We start from the raw sequence: 13,919 nt of genomic DNA, 5'->3' as shown, positions 1-13,919 counted from the left end.
GAGCTCCATTATTTTTCCAAACCATGATGATTTACTGTACAATTAATAGAATCGTTGTGTTTGTACTGCAAATGTTCTGTCAGCATACTTAGTGTTTGAAATTGCTATGTGCTCTAACTAATTCTTTCCCAAATACTGTATAATAATCAGTTCGTTGTTCATACATCGTTGTACTACATGTAGGAACAAATAATTTTTAGAAGTAAATTCCATTTATCCTAACCATACAAACCATCCTCAACCACCCCGCAAACGCAAGGGTTGCTCTGCCTGTTGGTTGGGTGGGGCTCACCCACCACCCAACAAGCAACAATGTTTACATTGTTAAAAGTCTAAGGGCTTTTTTTTAGCTTTGCTGATGACATGTGCTTTTTAAAGGTCTCAGGTTTTTAAATATTTAACTTAGCCGGTGAATATATAATAGCTGCAACTCTGTTGCTCGACAGACACATACATAAAAAAACTCGCGAGCGATTGCTATGCAGGTTGCGGGTGTGCCCACCAGCGCCAACTGTCGGCCAGATACCACTCTCGGATGTAAACAAAACCTTCAATTTCTTCTCTGTCGACGTGTCGACAAGACGTACTTTTACTCGCTGTTGAACCTGGAGTTTTTCCCATCATATTTGGTGAAATACTTTAATTTGGTTTGAGCTTTCGCAGTACAGGTGTTTTTCTTCAAATAAATCCTTGAACTCGTTTTTGGATAGATTTAATTTTTGATGACAAAGAGAGTATGGACTTTCTTTGACTTTTAAATGGCCGACCCTTCCCTTAGACGGAAGTGTGTTTAGGCTTTTAGCAATTATCTTATCACGTTATAAATTAATTATAGATTTTCCTCTATATATTTTATATCTCACCGCCTTTATTAGGCCTCTTCGATTAACTTTCCATTTATAATAAACATAGAAATAAATTTTAATGATTTGTTTATATGCGACCTTTCCTGAGAGTAGGCGGTCCTAACTTGGAAACCGAAGTTAAACAACGTTGAGCCCTTTCAATCGTAAATAGCTTTTAAAGAGCTAATGATTTAAAACTTTTTAAATGAATATTTTTTAATAGATATTTTATGAAAGATTTTCTTTGAATAGTCTTCGTACTGTTTCAAAGATGAACTAACGTTTAGTTTATTTATGCTACGCAGTTTGCGCTCTATCGTTACGATAGAGAGAGAGAGTATCACGGTTTCACTTTGCAGAAAGAGTAAATCGATTCTGACGTTTTGTTCATTCTTCTTTCAAAGCTTAAATGTTTTAAATTCTATTTTAAAGGAACTTTTTAATTGAAAAACCTTTCAGTTTTTTCCTTTGGTCAAATAACATGTTTTTTTGACGAAACGTAAGTGGGCTCTTCTCTTAGGTGCGAAATCAAGAGAGAGAGAGAGAGAGAGAAAGATAGAGATGGAGGGAGAGAGAGGAGAGAAAACGTTCCGTTCAAGCGGGTAACGTTGTTCTCGAGTTACTCTCGTCCCTAGTCTCTGTACGGGAAGAAAGGATAAAACGTTTTTAGTTTTTTATTCTCGTCCCCAGGCAATGTACGGTGAGAGATTGAAAACGTAGTTTTGAATGAACTAGTGTTTAGTCTCTTCCCCAGCCACTGAATTTTTTATCTTAAAATATGTTTACTGTTTTTTGCTGGTATTAATGTGCTTGCATTATACGACTGATTTCGCAATTACTACCTTTTGATGAGGGTAGAATTGCGTGCTTCAGGTAGAAATCAGTAAAAGTTTCGATTTCAGTGAAATAAGTGCAAAACAGAAAATCGTAGTGATAAAGTGATATTGCGCAAAGTGTTATCAGTGTTGCGACCGAGGGTTCGTCTGTTCGTGCCTGACGTTCGCCTAGTCCGGGACCTCTTGCAAGCTCCCAAGCCCAGGGGAGAAGTAATGTCGTACGACTTATGGGTTCGAGAGGCCTTGATCAGCGAACAGACGTTCCCTCTATGGTATCGGGTGTATCTTACCAAGATCACCCCTACCATAAGGCGAGAGAGACGATTTTCTCCTCGTCATCCGAAGGCTTTTCGCATAAGAAACCTGAAACAAGGTTTCGAGGCCCTTAAGCGAAAGTCAGTCCTTTCAGGACAGGTCCAGCGTCCTGGTTGTAGCCATTAGGACAGCTCTGACCCTATGCAGTCATCGGAAGACTGCTCGCCGCCTAACAAAAGCGTAACACAGACTCCGAGAGTCTTTTTGTTGGCAAGGTTTTGCGGTCACAGACGTTACCCTCGTCTCTTACCGCAACCATTTCCGTTGATCCTAAATGGGTTGTACGGCAAGACATGCAGAATAAGCTTGCCTCCCTTATGGAAGACTATTCTGCCGATAAGTCCGTTGAGCCTAGCCGTTTATCTCATCGAGATCCTGGCTTTCAGCCACCCTAACGTTCCTTTGTGCGTTCTGTTGACGTTGGCGTAGCTAAGTCACGTCAGTCAGGTTGTTTAGAACCACACTCGATGCGGTCTCGTGTGGATTTTCAGCCACATTTGGACGTTAGGCCACTTGCTGATGCTCCTGTTGACGTTCAGGACGTTCGCTAACAATCGGAGTTGACTTGTTTTGACGCTGAGCGTCAACCTCCGCATTCTAGAGTTGTTTTGACTGCTTAGTCTAGGCGGTCAAAGCAGTCTCGAGTGGACGCAGTGCGTCCTCACGCACCTGTTGTTGTTGACAGTTCACAGACTGTCAAGCAGTTACATGACGTTGCGTCCTGGTCTCTCGCACCTGTTGTTGTTGACAGTTCACAGACTGTCAAGCAGTTACATGACGTTGCGTCCTGGTCCGCTACTAATGCACCAGTGCGTGTGGACTCTGCTTGTAAAGCATTGCCACCACGGTAGGTCTCTCCCTTGCTTGAGACTCGGCTATTATCGGACAAGATTCCTTCAGATGAGGAAGTTGCTGTTCCCCCTCCTACTGATATTCCCTTGAGGACTCTGTCAGACGGAGAGGAGCCTAAAGCTGCTTAGCCCTCTATGGACTTTAAATAAATCATGCTGATTTTTAAGGATCTTTGTCCGGATCTTTTTGTAACTGCTGCTCCTCGTTCGCCTAAACGTCAGAGCTTACACTAGGCCTAGCTACTTCGAAGCCGTTGTTTTATAAGCTAGTGCTCTCTCGCTCTCCTAGAGAGCTTTACGTTTGCTAGGCGACTGGTTTATCACCAGGAGGAGTTTGGGGGATACAGCCTTTGCTTTCCCTTCTTTTAAACTGGCTTATAGAGCGAGAGTCTGATATGACACGAGAGAAGTTCTCGGCTTGGGAGTTCCTGCCTCTGCCCAGATAGACTTCTCAAACCTCATAGACTCTCCCTGGCCCCTGGCCATGAGACGCTCCAAGATTTTACAGGTCAACTTCACAGCTGTTTTCGAGCCTTTGAAGTTTTGCTGTACAATTATGTCATGCATAAACAAGGCTTTCAGGGATGGCTCCAATGATCTGACAGCCACGTTCTCTGCAGGAACAAGTCCCTCAGGGATGGCTCCATGATTTGGCAGCCATGTTCACTGCAGGAGTACGTAAGAGGCAAGTGCGCTCAATGTGTTCATTGTCAAGACAAACTTCACGATGAAGTCTTCCAGGCTGTCTTGACAGCATTTATGGAAGGCGACTGGATGGTCTCTCTCGACCTTCAGGAGGGATACTTCCACATTCCTATACACCCGGATTCCCAACCGTTTCTGAGGTTTGTTTACAGGAATGTGGGGTACCAGTTTTGAGCTATCGGGGATCCGAGCCTCCCTGTACTTGGACGACTGGCTTCTCAGAGCATCGTCCAGCCTTCACTGTCTGCAGGATCTACATTGGACGTTGAGTCTGGCCAGGGAGTTGGGACTTGTGGTCAACCTAAAAGTCCCAACTGATCCCATCCCAGATTATTCTATTTTTGGGGATGGAGATTCGCAGTCAAGCCCTGCTCGAAGTCCAACTAATGCTGAAAAGAAAACGTTTATTCAGTCAGGAGTTGGAACAGTCTTGTAGGGACTCTCTCATCCCTGGAGCAGTTTGTCTCACTAGGGAGACTACCCCTTCTGCCTCTCCGGTTCCATCTAGCCTCTCACTGGAACTAGGACAAGACATTAGAGACGGTATCATTCCCAGTCTCCGAACCAATAAAGGCATGCCTGAAATGGTGGGACAGCAATATCAGTCTGAGAGAGGGACTATCCCTAGCAGTCAAGAACCCAAACCACGTGTTGTCCTCAGACGCGTCGGGTTTGGGTTGGGTGCGACCCTGGACGGTCGGGAATGCGCTGGTCTGTGGACCTCGAGCATGCACATCAACGGCAAGGAGCTATTAGCAGTCCACTTGGCCTTGATGATATTAGGAAGCGTCTTCGAAACTAAGTGGTAGAGGTCAACTCAGACAACACCACAACTTTGGCGTACATCTCCAAGCAAGGAAGCACACACTCCTTCACGCTGCTCGAGATCCCAAGGGACCTTCTCTTATGGTCTAGAATTCGAGGCATCTCCCTGTTGACGAGATTCATCCAGGGGGACTTGAACGTCTTGGCAGACTGTCTCAGTCGGAGGGGTCAGGTGATACCCACGGAATGGACCCTCCACAAGGACGTGGGCAAGAGTCTTTGGGCTTCTTGGGGTCAACCAACCATAGACCTCTTTGCCTCCTCATTGACCAAAAGGTTACCAATCTTTTGCTCTCCAGTCCTAGATACAGAAGCAATCTACATAGACGCGTTTCTACTGGATTGGTCTTTTATGGACTTATATGCATTCCCACCATTCAAGATAGTCAACAAGGTACTGCAGAAGTTCGCCTCTCACGGAGGGACAAGGTTGACGTTGGTTGCTACCCTCTGGCCCGCGAGAGAGTGGTTCACCGAGGTACTTCAATGGCTGGTAGACTTTCCAAGAAGTCTTCCTCTAAGGGTAGATCTGTTACGTCAGCCCCACGTAAAGAATGTCCATCAAAGCCTCCCCGCTCTTCGTCTGACTTCCTTCACACTATCAAAAGACTCTCAAGAGCTAGAGGTTTTTTCGAAGGAGGCAGTCAGTGCGATTGCAAGAGCTAGGAGAGCTTCTACCATTAGAGTATACCAGTCGAAGTGGGAAGTCTTTCGAGACTGGTGCAAGTCAGCATCTGTGTCCTCGTCCAGTACCTCTTTAGCCCAAATCGCAGATTTTCTTTTACATCTGAGAAAGGTTCGCTCCCTTTCAGCTCCCACGATTAAGGGCTACAGGAGCATGTTGGCTTCGGTCTTTCGGCATAGAGGCTTAGATCTTTCCAACAATAAAGTTCTCCAAGATCTCCTTAAGTCTTTCGAGACCTCTAAGGAATGTCGTTTGGCAACTCCTGGATGGAACTTAGACGTGGTCCTAAGGTTCCTCATGTCAGACAGGTTTGAGCCATTACATTCAGCCTCCCTGAAGGATCTCACCCTCAAGACACTTTTCCTAGTGTGCTTGGCTTCGGCTAAAAGGGTCAGTGAACTTCATGCCTTCAGTAAGAACATCGGCTTTTCTACAGAAAAAAGCCACTTGTTCACTTCAACTTGGTTTCCTGGCCAAAAATGAACTGCCTTCTCGTCCTTGGCCTAAATCTTTTGATATTCCTTGCTTATCAGAGATCATAGGCAACGAACTGGAAAGAGTATTATGTCCTGTTAGAGCTCTTAAGTTCGATTTAGCTCGTACTAAGTCATTACGAGGGAAATCTGAGGCATTATGGTGCTCAGTTAAGAAACCTTCATTGCCTATGTCAAAGAATTCTTTGTCATATTTTATCAGATTTTTTTAATACGAGAAGCTCATTCTCACTTGAATGAGAAAGACCGATGTTTGCTTAAGGTTAAGACGCACGAAGTTAGAGATATAGCAACCTCCGTGGCCTTCAAGCAAAATAAATCTCTGCAAAGTATTATGGACGCGACTTCTTGGAGAAACAAGTCAGTGTTCGCGTCATTTTACTTAAAAGTGTCCAGACTCTTTACGAGGACTGCTACACACTGGGTCCATTCGTTGCAGCGAGTGCAGTAGTGGGTGAGGGTTCTACCACTACACTTCCCTAATTCCAATATCCTTTTAATCTGTCTCTTGAAATGTTTTTAATATTGTTTTATGGGTTGTTCGGAAGGCTAAGAAGCCTTTCGCATCCTTATTGATTTGGCGGGTGGTCAAAGTCATTTCTTGAGAGCGCCCAGATTAGGGGTTTGATGAGGTCCTGTTGTATGGGTTGCAGCCCTTGATACTTCAGCTCCTGGGAGTCTGTCAGCATCCTAAGAGGATCGCTGGGCTCCGTGAGGAAGACAGACTTACAAGGCAGAGTAATCGTCTAAGTCAACTTCCTCACCAGGTACCTATTTATTTTGGTTTTGTTATATTGATAACTGCCAAAATGAAAAAAATCTTAGCTTATACGCTGTAAACATAATTAACTCTGGTCTCTACCCACCTCCTTGGGTGTGAATCAGCTATTATATATTCACCGGCTAAGTTAAATATTTAAAAATGATATTTTAATTATAAAATAAATTTTTGAATATACTTACCCGGTGAATATATAAATTAAATGACCCTCCCTTCCTCCCCAATAGAGACGCAGTGGGATGAGAAGAAATTGAAGGTTTTGTTTACATCCGAGAGTGGTATCTGGCCGACAGTTGGCGCTGGTGGGCACACCCGCAACCTGCATAGCGATCGCTCGCGAGTTTTTTTATGTATGTGTCTGTCGAGCAACAGAGTTGCAGCTATTATATATTCACCGGGTAAGTATATTCAAAAATTTATTTTATAATTAAAATATCATTTTTATGGTTAGGAAAAATAGAAGTACAGTGAACCCTCGTTTATCGCGGTAGATAGGTTCCAGACGCGGGCGCGATAGGTGAAAATCCGCGAAGTAGTGACAGCATATTTACCTATTTATTTAACATGTATATTCGGACTTTTAAAACCTTCCCTTGTACGTAGTACTGTTAACAAACCACCCTTTACACCCTGTAATGTACAGAACACTTAATGCATGTACTACAGCACCCTAAACTAAAACAGGCACAAATATTAAAGGCGATTTTACAGTATATCATGTGTTTCCTAAACACCTAAAAAGCACGATAAAAAATGGCAACCAATGTTTTGTTTACGTTCATCTCTGATCATAATGAAGAAACAAACTCATTTAGTGTACACATATATGTACGTATGGTTAGTTTTTGCATCGATTATATTGATTATACAGTACTGTATGTTGATTTTTTTATTACCAATGTTTTAGTTTACGTATTTTTCTTAGGACTTCCAAATGAAATCTTTTTCTTTATGACGCCGCCTGAAACGACGGCGTGTACGCTCAGTAAACAACCACGCTCAGAACAAACAAGGCATTTAACACGCATGATGATAGTGATAAATAATGATACAGTACATACAGTATTTACAGTACAAAGCATTTACAAAATATGTTACCTTACAAATATAAATTATACAGTACTTGTACGTAGCAAAGCAGGAAAACAATTTGAGAGAGAGAGAGAGAGAGAGAGAGAGAGAGAGAGAGAGAGAGAGAGAGAGAGAGAGAGAGAGAGAGAGAGAGAGAGAGAGAGAGAGATTGTTTTACGTACGTAAATGTAAATTTTAAACAAAAAAAATATGATAGGTTACAACATGTAGACTTTTAAAACCTTCCCTTTAACTTAATGCATACAGTACGTACATTACTAAACTATAAAACAGGTTAAAGTAAAAAATAAAGATTGTTACTGTACTCACCACGAAAGAAGTTCAAGAAAAACTTGAATGACGATGGCGATGAATTTGCTGCACAGTAGAAATGATGATGATGAAGCTGATGATGTGTTCTACTGTGCAGTCAATGATAGTATTTTACGTCTCTTCAGACGGAGGTGTCTTTTCCTGGGACACCTCTTCAACTTCTTCAATTTCTTCCGAAGGCGTACTAGCAGGAGGAACTGGCTCTTTTTTGCGAGGCTGAAAAAACATTGTGATCGGAAGTTGTTGCCGCTGCTTCTTTTTTCGATCCAAGAGCATCCTGTAGGGAGTCGTGATGTCATCGACCTTGTTGCAGAATTGCATCGAGCGAACCATATCCTCGTCCCACTCTTGCAACATTTCTTTCGCCTCCTTCATATGGTTGCAGAACTTGGCGAGTCGTTCTAATGTTAAGCCCGTTTCTTCTACATTTTCTTGGGTCTCTTCCTGGGTACCCTCACTCTCTTCCTCACTTGCCGATTTCGTCAGGTCTTCGAGGTCTGCGTCAGTTAGGGGCTGGGAATGGCAGTCCAACAACTCGTCGACGTCTTCAGTCGTCATGTCGCCAAACCCGTCACCCCCAATTATGGCAGCCAACTGCACAGATTTCCGTATTGCAGAGTGTTGGATTTCCGACGGAGTAAATCCCTTGTCGTCGTAAACAATATCGGGCCACAGCTTCTTCCAGCTCGCATTTACGGTTGCAGGTTTCATCTCTTGAAGTGCCTTTTGAATATTCTGCAGGCACGTGGCTATGGTGTACTGCCGCCAGTACGCCTTCAAGTTGAAGTCTTCATCCTCGTCATCTTGGGCAGCATCCACACACGCAACGAGGTCCGCCAAGGTATTCTTCGTGTAGAGGGCCTTGAACGCCCTGATAACCCCCTGGTCCATTGGTTGAATTAATGACGTGGTGTTGGGTGGCAGGAACTCAACCTGAACGCCCTCACGCGACAGGTCAGTTGCGTGTCCACCAGCGTTATCCATAAGGAGAAGGATCTTGAATGGCAAGCCCTTCTCTAAGAGATATTCATGGACTTGCGGGATGAAACACTGGTGGAACCAGTTGGAGGTCAGCATCTTCGTAATCCATGCTTTTTGATTATGCATCCAGTACACGGGAAGGAGATTCTTATTTTTGTTTTTCAAAGCGCGAGGATTTTTCGACTTATAAATAAGCCCCGGCTTTAACAAAAATCCAGCAGCATTGCCACACATCACGAGGGTAACGCGATCCTTGAATGCCTTAAAGCCAGAGGCTTTGGCTTCCTCTTTGAACAGGAAAGTTCGCGACGGCATTCTCTTCCAAAACAAGCCGGTTTCATCCATATTAAACACTTGTTCCGGCTTGTATCCACCTTCAGCGATAATGTTCTTGAAAGTCTGGTTCACGTAAGTTTCAGCAGCGGCAGTGTCAGCGGAAGCAGACTCCCCATGCAGGGAAACGCTTTTCAGGGCGAAGCGTTTCTGAAACTTCGCGAACCATCCTTTGCTGGCGGAAAAACGTTGTTTCTGACGCTGGGAATCAGTGGAGGTCCCTGGTTGAGGATCATCTACATCATCATCTTCTTCAGCATGGTCGCCATCGTCGTCATGAGGTTCCTTTGCCGCAAAATTCTCATACAAGCTCAAAGCCTTTGTTCGGATGGTGTTCGTATCCAACGCTATGTTCTTCTTCCGACAGTCGGCAATCCACACAGCTAAAGCACCTTCCATGCGTACGATCGTTTTATTACGCGTTGTAACGACTCGCTTCGCTGATCTGCTAAAGGTGATTGCAGCAGTCTTTCTAATGTTCGCCTCGTCCTTCCTGATGTAGCGAACGGTGGATTCGTTGATGCCAAAATGGCGGCCAGCGGCCGCGTAACTTCTACCATCTTTTAACATGTCGAGAAGCGTAACCTTCTCAGCTATCGTCATCATTCTTCGGTGGCGTTTAGGCTCACTACCAGCCTTACTAGAAGCAGAACGCTTGGGAGCCATTGTAACAGAAAGTTCAACAAAAAGTTCAACTTAAACCAGTCGCACACAGCACAGATTAAACTTCACAAAGTTAAGAACGTCTACTCAGCAATACGCGGAAAGAGAAAGTGAACGATGCAGACCCGCGAGAACTGTGATGCTGGAAGTTGAAGATGCGGGCAAAACACCAATCACAGGCTAGATAACAAAACTTGAGTTTTGATTCGTCATCTGTCAGCGCTTGAACCAATCACAACCCGTCTTACAGTACATGGTGCGTTGGTTACTCATAGAAGATGCCCCGCGCATACTGAACGTACGTAGATTAAGTACAAGGGTACCGTAATAATAATAAATAATGATAATAATACTGTACAGTACAGTAATAATAATAATAATAACAATAATAATTTTATTAACAACAACAACAATAATAATAATAATAACAATAATAATAAAAATTTACGTACGTACGCTATTTTACGCCTCTCTCTCTCTCTCTCTCTCTCTCTCTCTCTCTCTCTCTCTCTCTCTCTCTCTCTCTCTCTCTCTCTCTCTCTCTCTCTCGTACGCTTACAGTACTTATTCGAAATGTGATTTTTGCAACAAAGAATATTATTGGATGCAGTACTGTACTACGTACGTATACATACAAAAGATTCATGGAAAAGAAGCACATCCATTACAGTACACACCATTCTAATATGGTATGACTGCATCTGATTTGTGTTTCATGTTCGATTTAATTTTACTACGTACTGAATTATCGTATGATCACATTCTCTTTTCGTGTTTTATTTCTTTCTGTGCTGAATTATATATCATATGTAATGCAATGAACAATCAGTAAGAGCAGATATTACTAATTACAGTATTAATGGAATTACAGGTAACAAAATATCGTATTTGGTTATCTTCAGATTTCGCGGTATTTTCGAATTTTCCGGAAAATCCGCGATATGTATATATATATGGGTTATGGGAAAACCCCGCGAAGTGGTGAATCCGCGATTGTCGAACCGCGAAGTAGCGAGGGTTCACTGTATTTTGTTTTATATCATTGGGGACATGGTGTATAGCCTACTTATGGGTAAATGGATTGCATAGTAAAATAAATTATAAGCAAGTTGCTTTAACAAGACCTATTGGCAAAAGTTGATTGTGTTGGTGAGTATTAGAAGACTAATTTCAAATTCGAAATTACTAATTTTTATGCCATGGTTATGTTATGTATTTTAATTTTAAAAGTAAATTTATATAGTATGCAGTATGTCTGTATCAAAGTAACTTAATTTTAGAATTTGTCTTTGTACTTTTGCAGGATTTCACGAGTATATATTGAATGGTTCAGAGTGTGATGCCTAGTCTAACAGGACCGTTCATCTTGGGCGGCGCGGGAGCAGAAAGAGAGGGGAGTGACGGTGGAGGCAGCCGAGGGGGAGGTAGGAGCAGTGGCGGTATTCGACCTATGACCAATGAAGAATGTGGTATACGAGAAGTGTGGGCGCACAATATGGAAGAAGAATTTCACCATATAAGACGTGTAGTACAACAGTTTCCATATGTTGCTATGGTATGTGGCTTTGATTTTTCTTTTTAGTATGAGGCTCCCCAGTAGTTGTAAGAGAATTAAGAGTGATTATTTTCTTCAATTTAAGGCTGTTGATTTAAATATTGTTTTAAATGCTGGTTTTGTCATTTTGAGACAGTTTATTTCATTCATGCACAAATACAAACCTTTGTCCTTTAATAGGAGTATGCCATTTCTATTTTAAATGAAAGATACATTTTGTCATTGAAACTTATATTTGTTTAAACTCCTGAATTGCTGCGAAAATTATGACTACAATTAGGCTTAATTTGGTTGATTATTTTTAGTGAAAATAGACTTTATTGTTACAAAAACTATCTTTTTTGCACTTTCACTTTAATAATTTCCTCTCCAAAATATTTCAGGATACCGAGTTCCCAGGTGTTGTGGCTCGGCCAATTGGGGAATTCAGAAGCAATGCAGATTATCAGTATCAGCTCCTGCGATGCAATGTTGATTTGCTCAAAATTATTCAGTTGGGTCTCACTTTTTTGGATGAGCAAGGAAAGACTCCTCCTGGGTACAGTACGTGGCAGTTTAACTTCAAATTCAATTTGACGTAAGTATAATAATCTCTCTTTCTCACACATTGCTCACCCAAGTAGTTAGCCTAATCAAGTACTTGGTGATCATTTAACTGCAGTGTGTCACAACTGGGGTGAATAGATATTAGAAAAATTAGTGGTCACGAGTGATTATATTTTTTAGGGCACACAATGCAAGTACTGGGAGGGACTCGGTGGGTGAATATCTCTCTCTCTCTCTCTCTCTCTCTCTCTCTCTCTCTCTCTCTCTCTCTCTCTCTCTCTCTCTCTCTCTCATATACTGCAAGTGAAAATTGTTACTTTGTAATTTTCAAGTTTTGAATGTATATATTTTTTTCAAGGGAGGATATGTATGCCCAGGATAGCATAGATTTGCTACAGAATTCAGGATTGCAGTTCAAAAAGCATGAAGAAGATGGCATAGAGCCTGTTGACTTTGCCGAACTTTTAATGACTTCTGGTATCGTACTAGTCGACAATGTGAAAATGCTTTCTTTTCACAGGTAAGTTTCTTGAACATATTGGTTTGTAGAATAGGCTTTTGTTTGGTTTCATTGTGTTGTGTAAAATATATTCCTCATAATTGTTAGTGTGGTATCCTGATATATGAATGGAATGTGTCTTTGGGAACAAACAACTAAGGATTGGGGCATCAATTGCCTTTAGATAAAATTGACTATACAGTAATTCAAAGCAGATGAAATCCACCTGTTTACTCTTATTCTGAAAAAGCCTTTACCCTATAGAATAAATTACTTATAAAAGTATTGAAGAGCTTTGAAAGAATAAGCTTTCACTTCATGCTTCATGTACATGGGCATAGGGATATTGTGTTTGATCTTATACAGCTCCTCCAGTAGTGACATTCTTTGTTCCTACATGTATACAAATAATCTCCCTTTAAATAGGAGTTGTCTTCGGTGCAAGCTTGAAAGGCCATTGAATGTTTAACAAGGTAAGTGGTGGAAGCCACCCACATGTCACTTCACTTTTGTCTTGGGCAGCAAAGAGTACAAACATATTCATTGCTACTCTTCTTGTCTGTTACCCCTATATTTCATTTGTGATTATAAGTGCTTTTGCATAACAGATCATTGAAGGTAAGCATGTGGTATATTGGAATTTGTTCCTACAAGTGTACAATCCATCCGTCCCCTTGTGAAGTGCAAGAGCATATGCAGTTCCCCTCCTGAAGGGTGGGACTATGCAGTTCTAATGAAGAGATCATGTTATCGTCAAGATCGCGCTTCCGATGAGCTTCTCTTGGATTTTTACTCATTTCCCTTTTTCAGGGGGGAATTTCCCGTTGCAGTCAAGTGTTCCCTCTTCATCGTACCCAATACAGTAATGACCTTTGTCGTTTACAGGTCATACCTGACATGCCCCTGAGTGTGAACCTTGAAAAGGGCCAGTGTTCTCTTCCACCACTTTCAAACTTTAGTGGTCACTATCCTTTGGGAGGGAGAGATGGTACTCTCCCGCTAGCTGGTACCATTGGCGTCGGTCAAGGAGATCTAAGTACCGAGGACAGGGGAAGGTTGACCATTGCGGTCACGTTTCCTGAGTATCTTTGGGTTGCTTTTGATCCTGGCAATAGGTTTTTAAGGGTATTAGTCATGTTCCTCCTTGACCTAGCGGTGCTCAGGTGGGTGTCGGTTGTTACTTTACGATTCGCTTGGAAATTTTTTCTTGACGGTTGGTGATTTCTTTTCTTGGGAACATTGTTCTTGGGCAGCCAGATTCATCGCTGAAGATGGCTGGCAAATGGGAAGAAATATGTGCGCTCTACCTTTTCCAGCTCCTCTTCCTCCTACTTGTCCAGCTTTTCTTCCTCCTCCTCTTCATCCGATTTCTCCAACACGGGTTGTGGTAGCCAGTAGGAAATTACCCTACTTGGCAATCTACTGGACTGGGGTCTGAGACCCACTAATGCTCGATAGTTTCTTGTAGTGTCTGCAACCTAACCACCCATGTAAGCTAATGACGGGGTGTTTTGGGGAACCTATAGGTCTACCAGCTGAGTCATCAGTAGGGTAGAGAGGGGTCTTGGTCACTGATCATATGTACATATGATCAGTGTCTA

General features: G+C 42.4%; 2 protein-coding genes across 2 annotated transcripts in view; both read left to right on the top strand.

The window, feature by feature from the left end:
• The window catches only part of LOC137648736 (protein abrupt-like), a 322,135-nt gene that overhangs the window by 77,378 nt on the left and 230,838 nt on the right, over window positions 1-13,919 (top strand). The window lies entirely within an intron of this gene.
• LOC137648735 (CCR4-NOT transcription complex subunit 7-like) overlaps window positions 1-13,919 on the top strand; it is a 29,925-nt gene that overhangs the window by 5,705 nt on the left and 10,301 nt on the right. The window contains exons 2-4 of the mRNA XM_068381804.1: window positions 11,022-11,273; window positions 11,657-11,850; window positions 12,178-12,339. Coding sequence (XP_068237905.1) covers window positions 11,043-11,273; window positions 11,657-11,850; window positions 12,178-12,339 — 587 coding nt within the window. The 5' untranslated portion in view covers window positions 11,022-11,042. The remainder of the gene's footprint in view (window positions 1-11,021; window positions 11,274-11,656; window positions 11,851-12,177; window positions 12,340-13,919) is intronic.

This window comes from Palaemon carinicauda, chromosome 10, assembly GCF_036898095.1.
Source record: "Palaemon carinicauda isolate YSFRI2023 chromosome 10, ASM3689809v2, whole genome shotgun sequence".
NCBI classification, from domain to species: Eukaryota; Metazoa; Arthropoda; class Malacostraca; order Decapoda; family Palaemonidae; genus Palaemon; species Palaemon carinicauda.
Note: the sequence above shows the minus strand (reverse complement) of the source record. Positions and strands in the feature narration are given on the sequence as shown.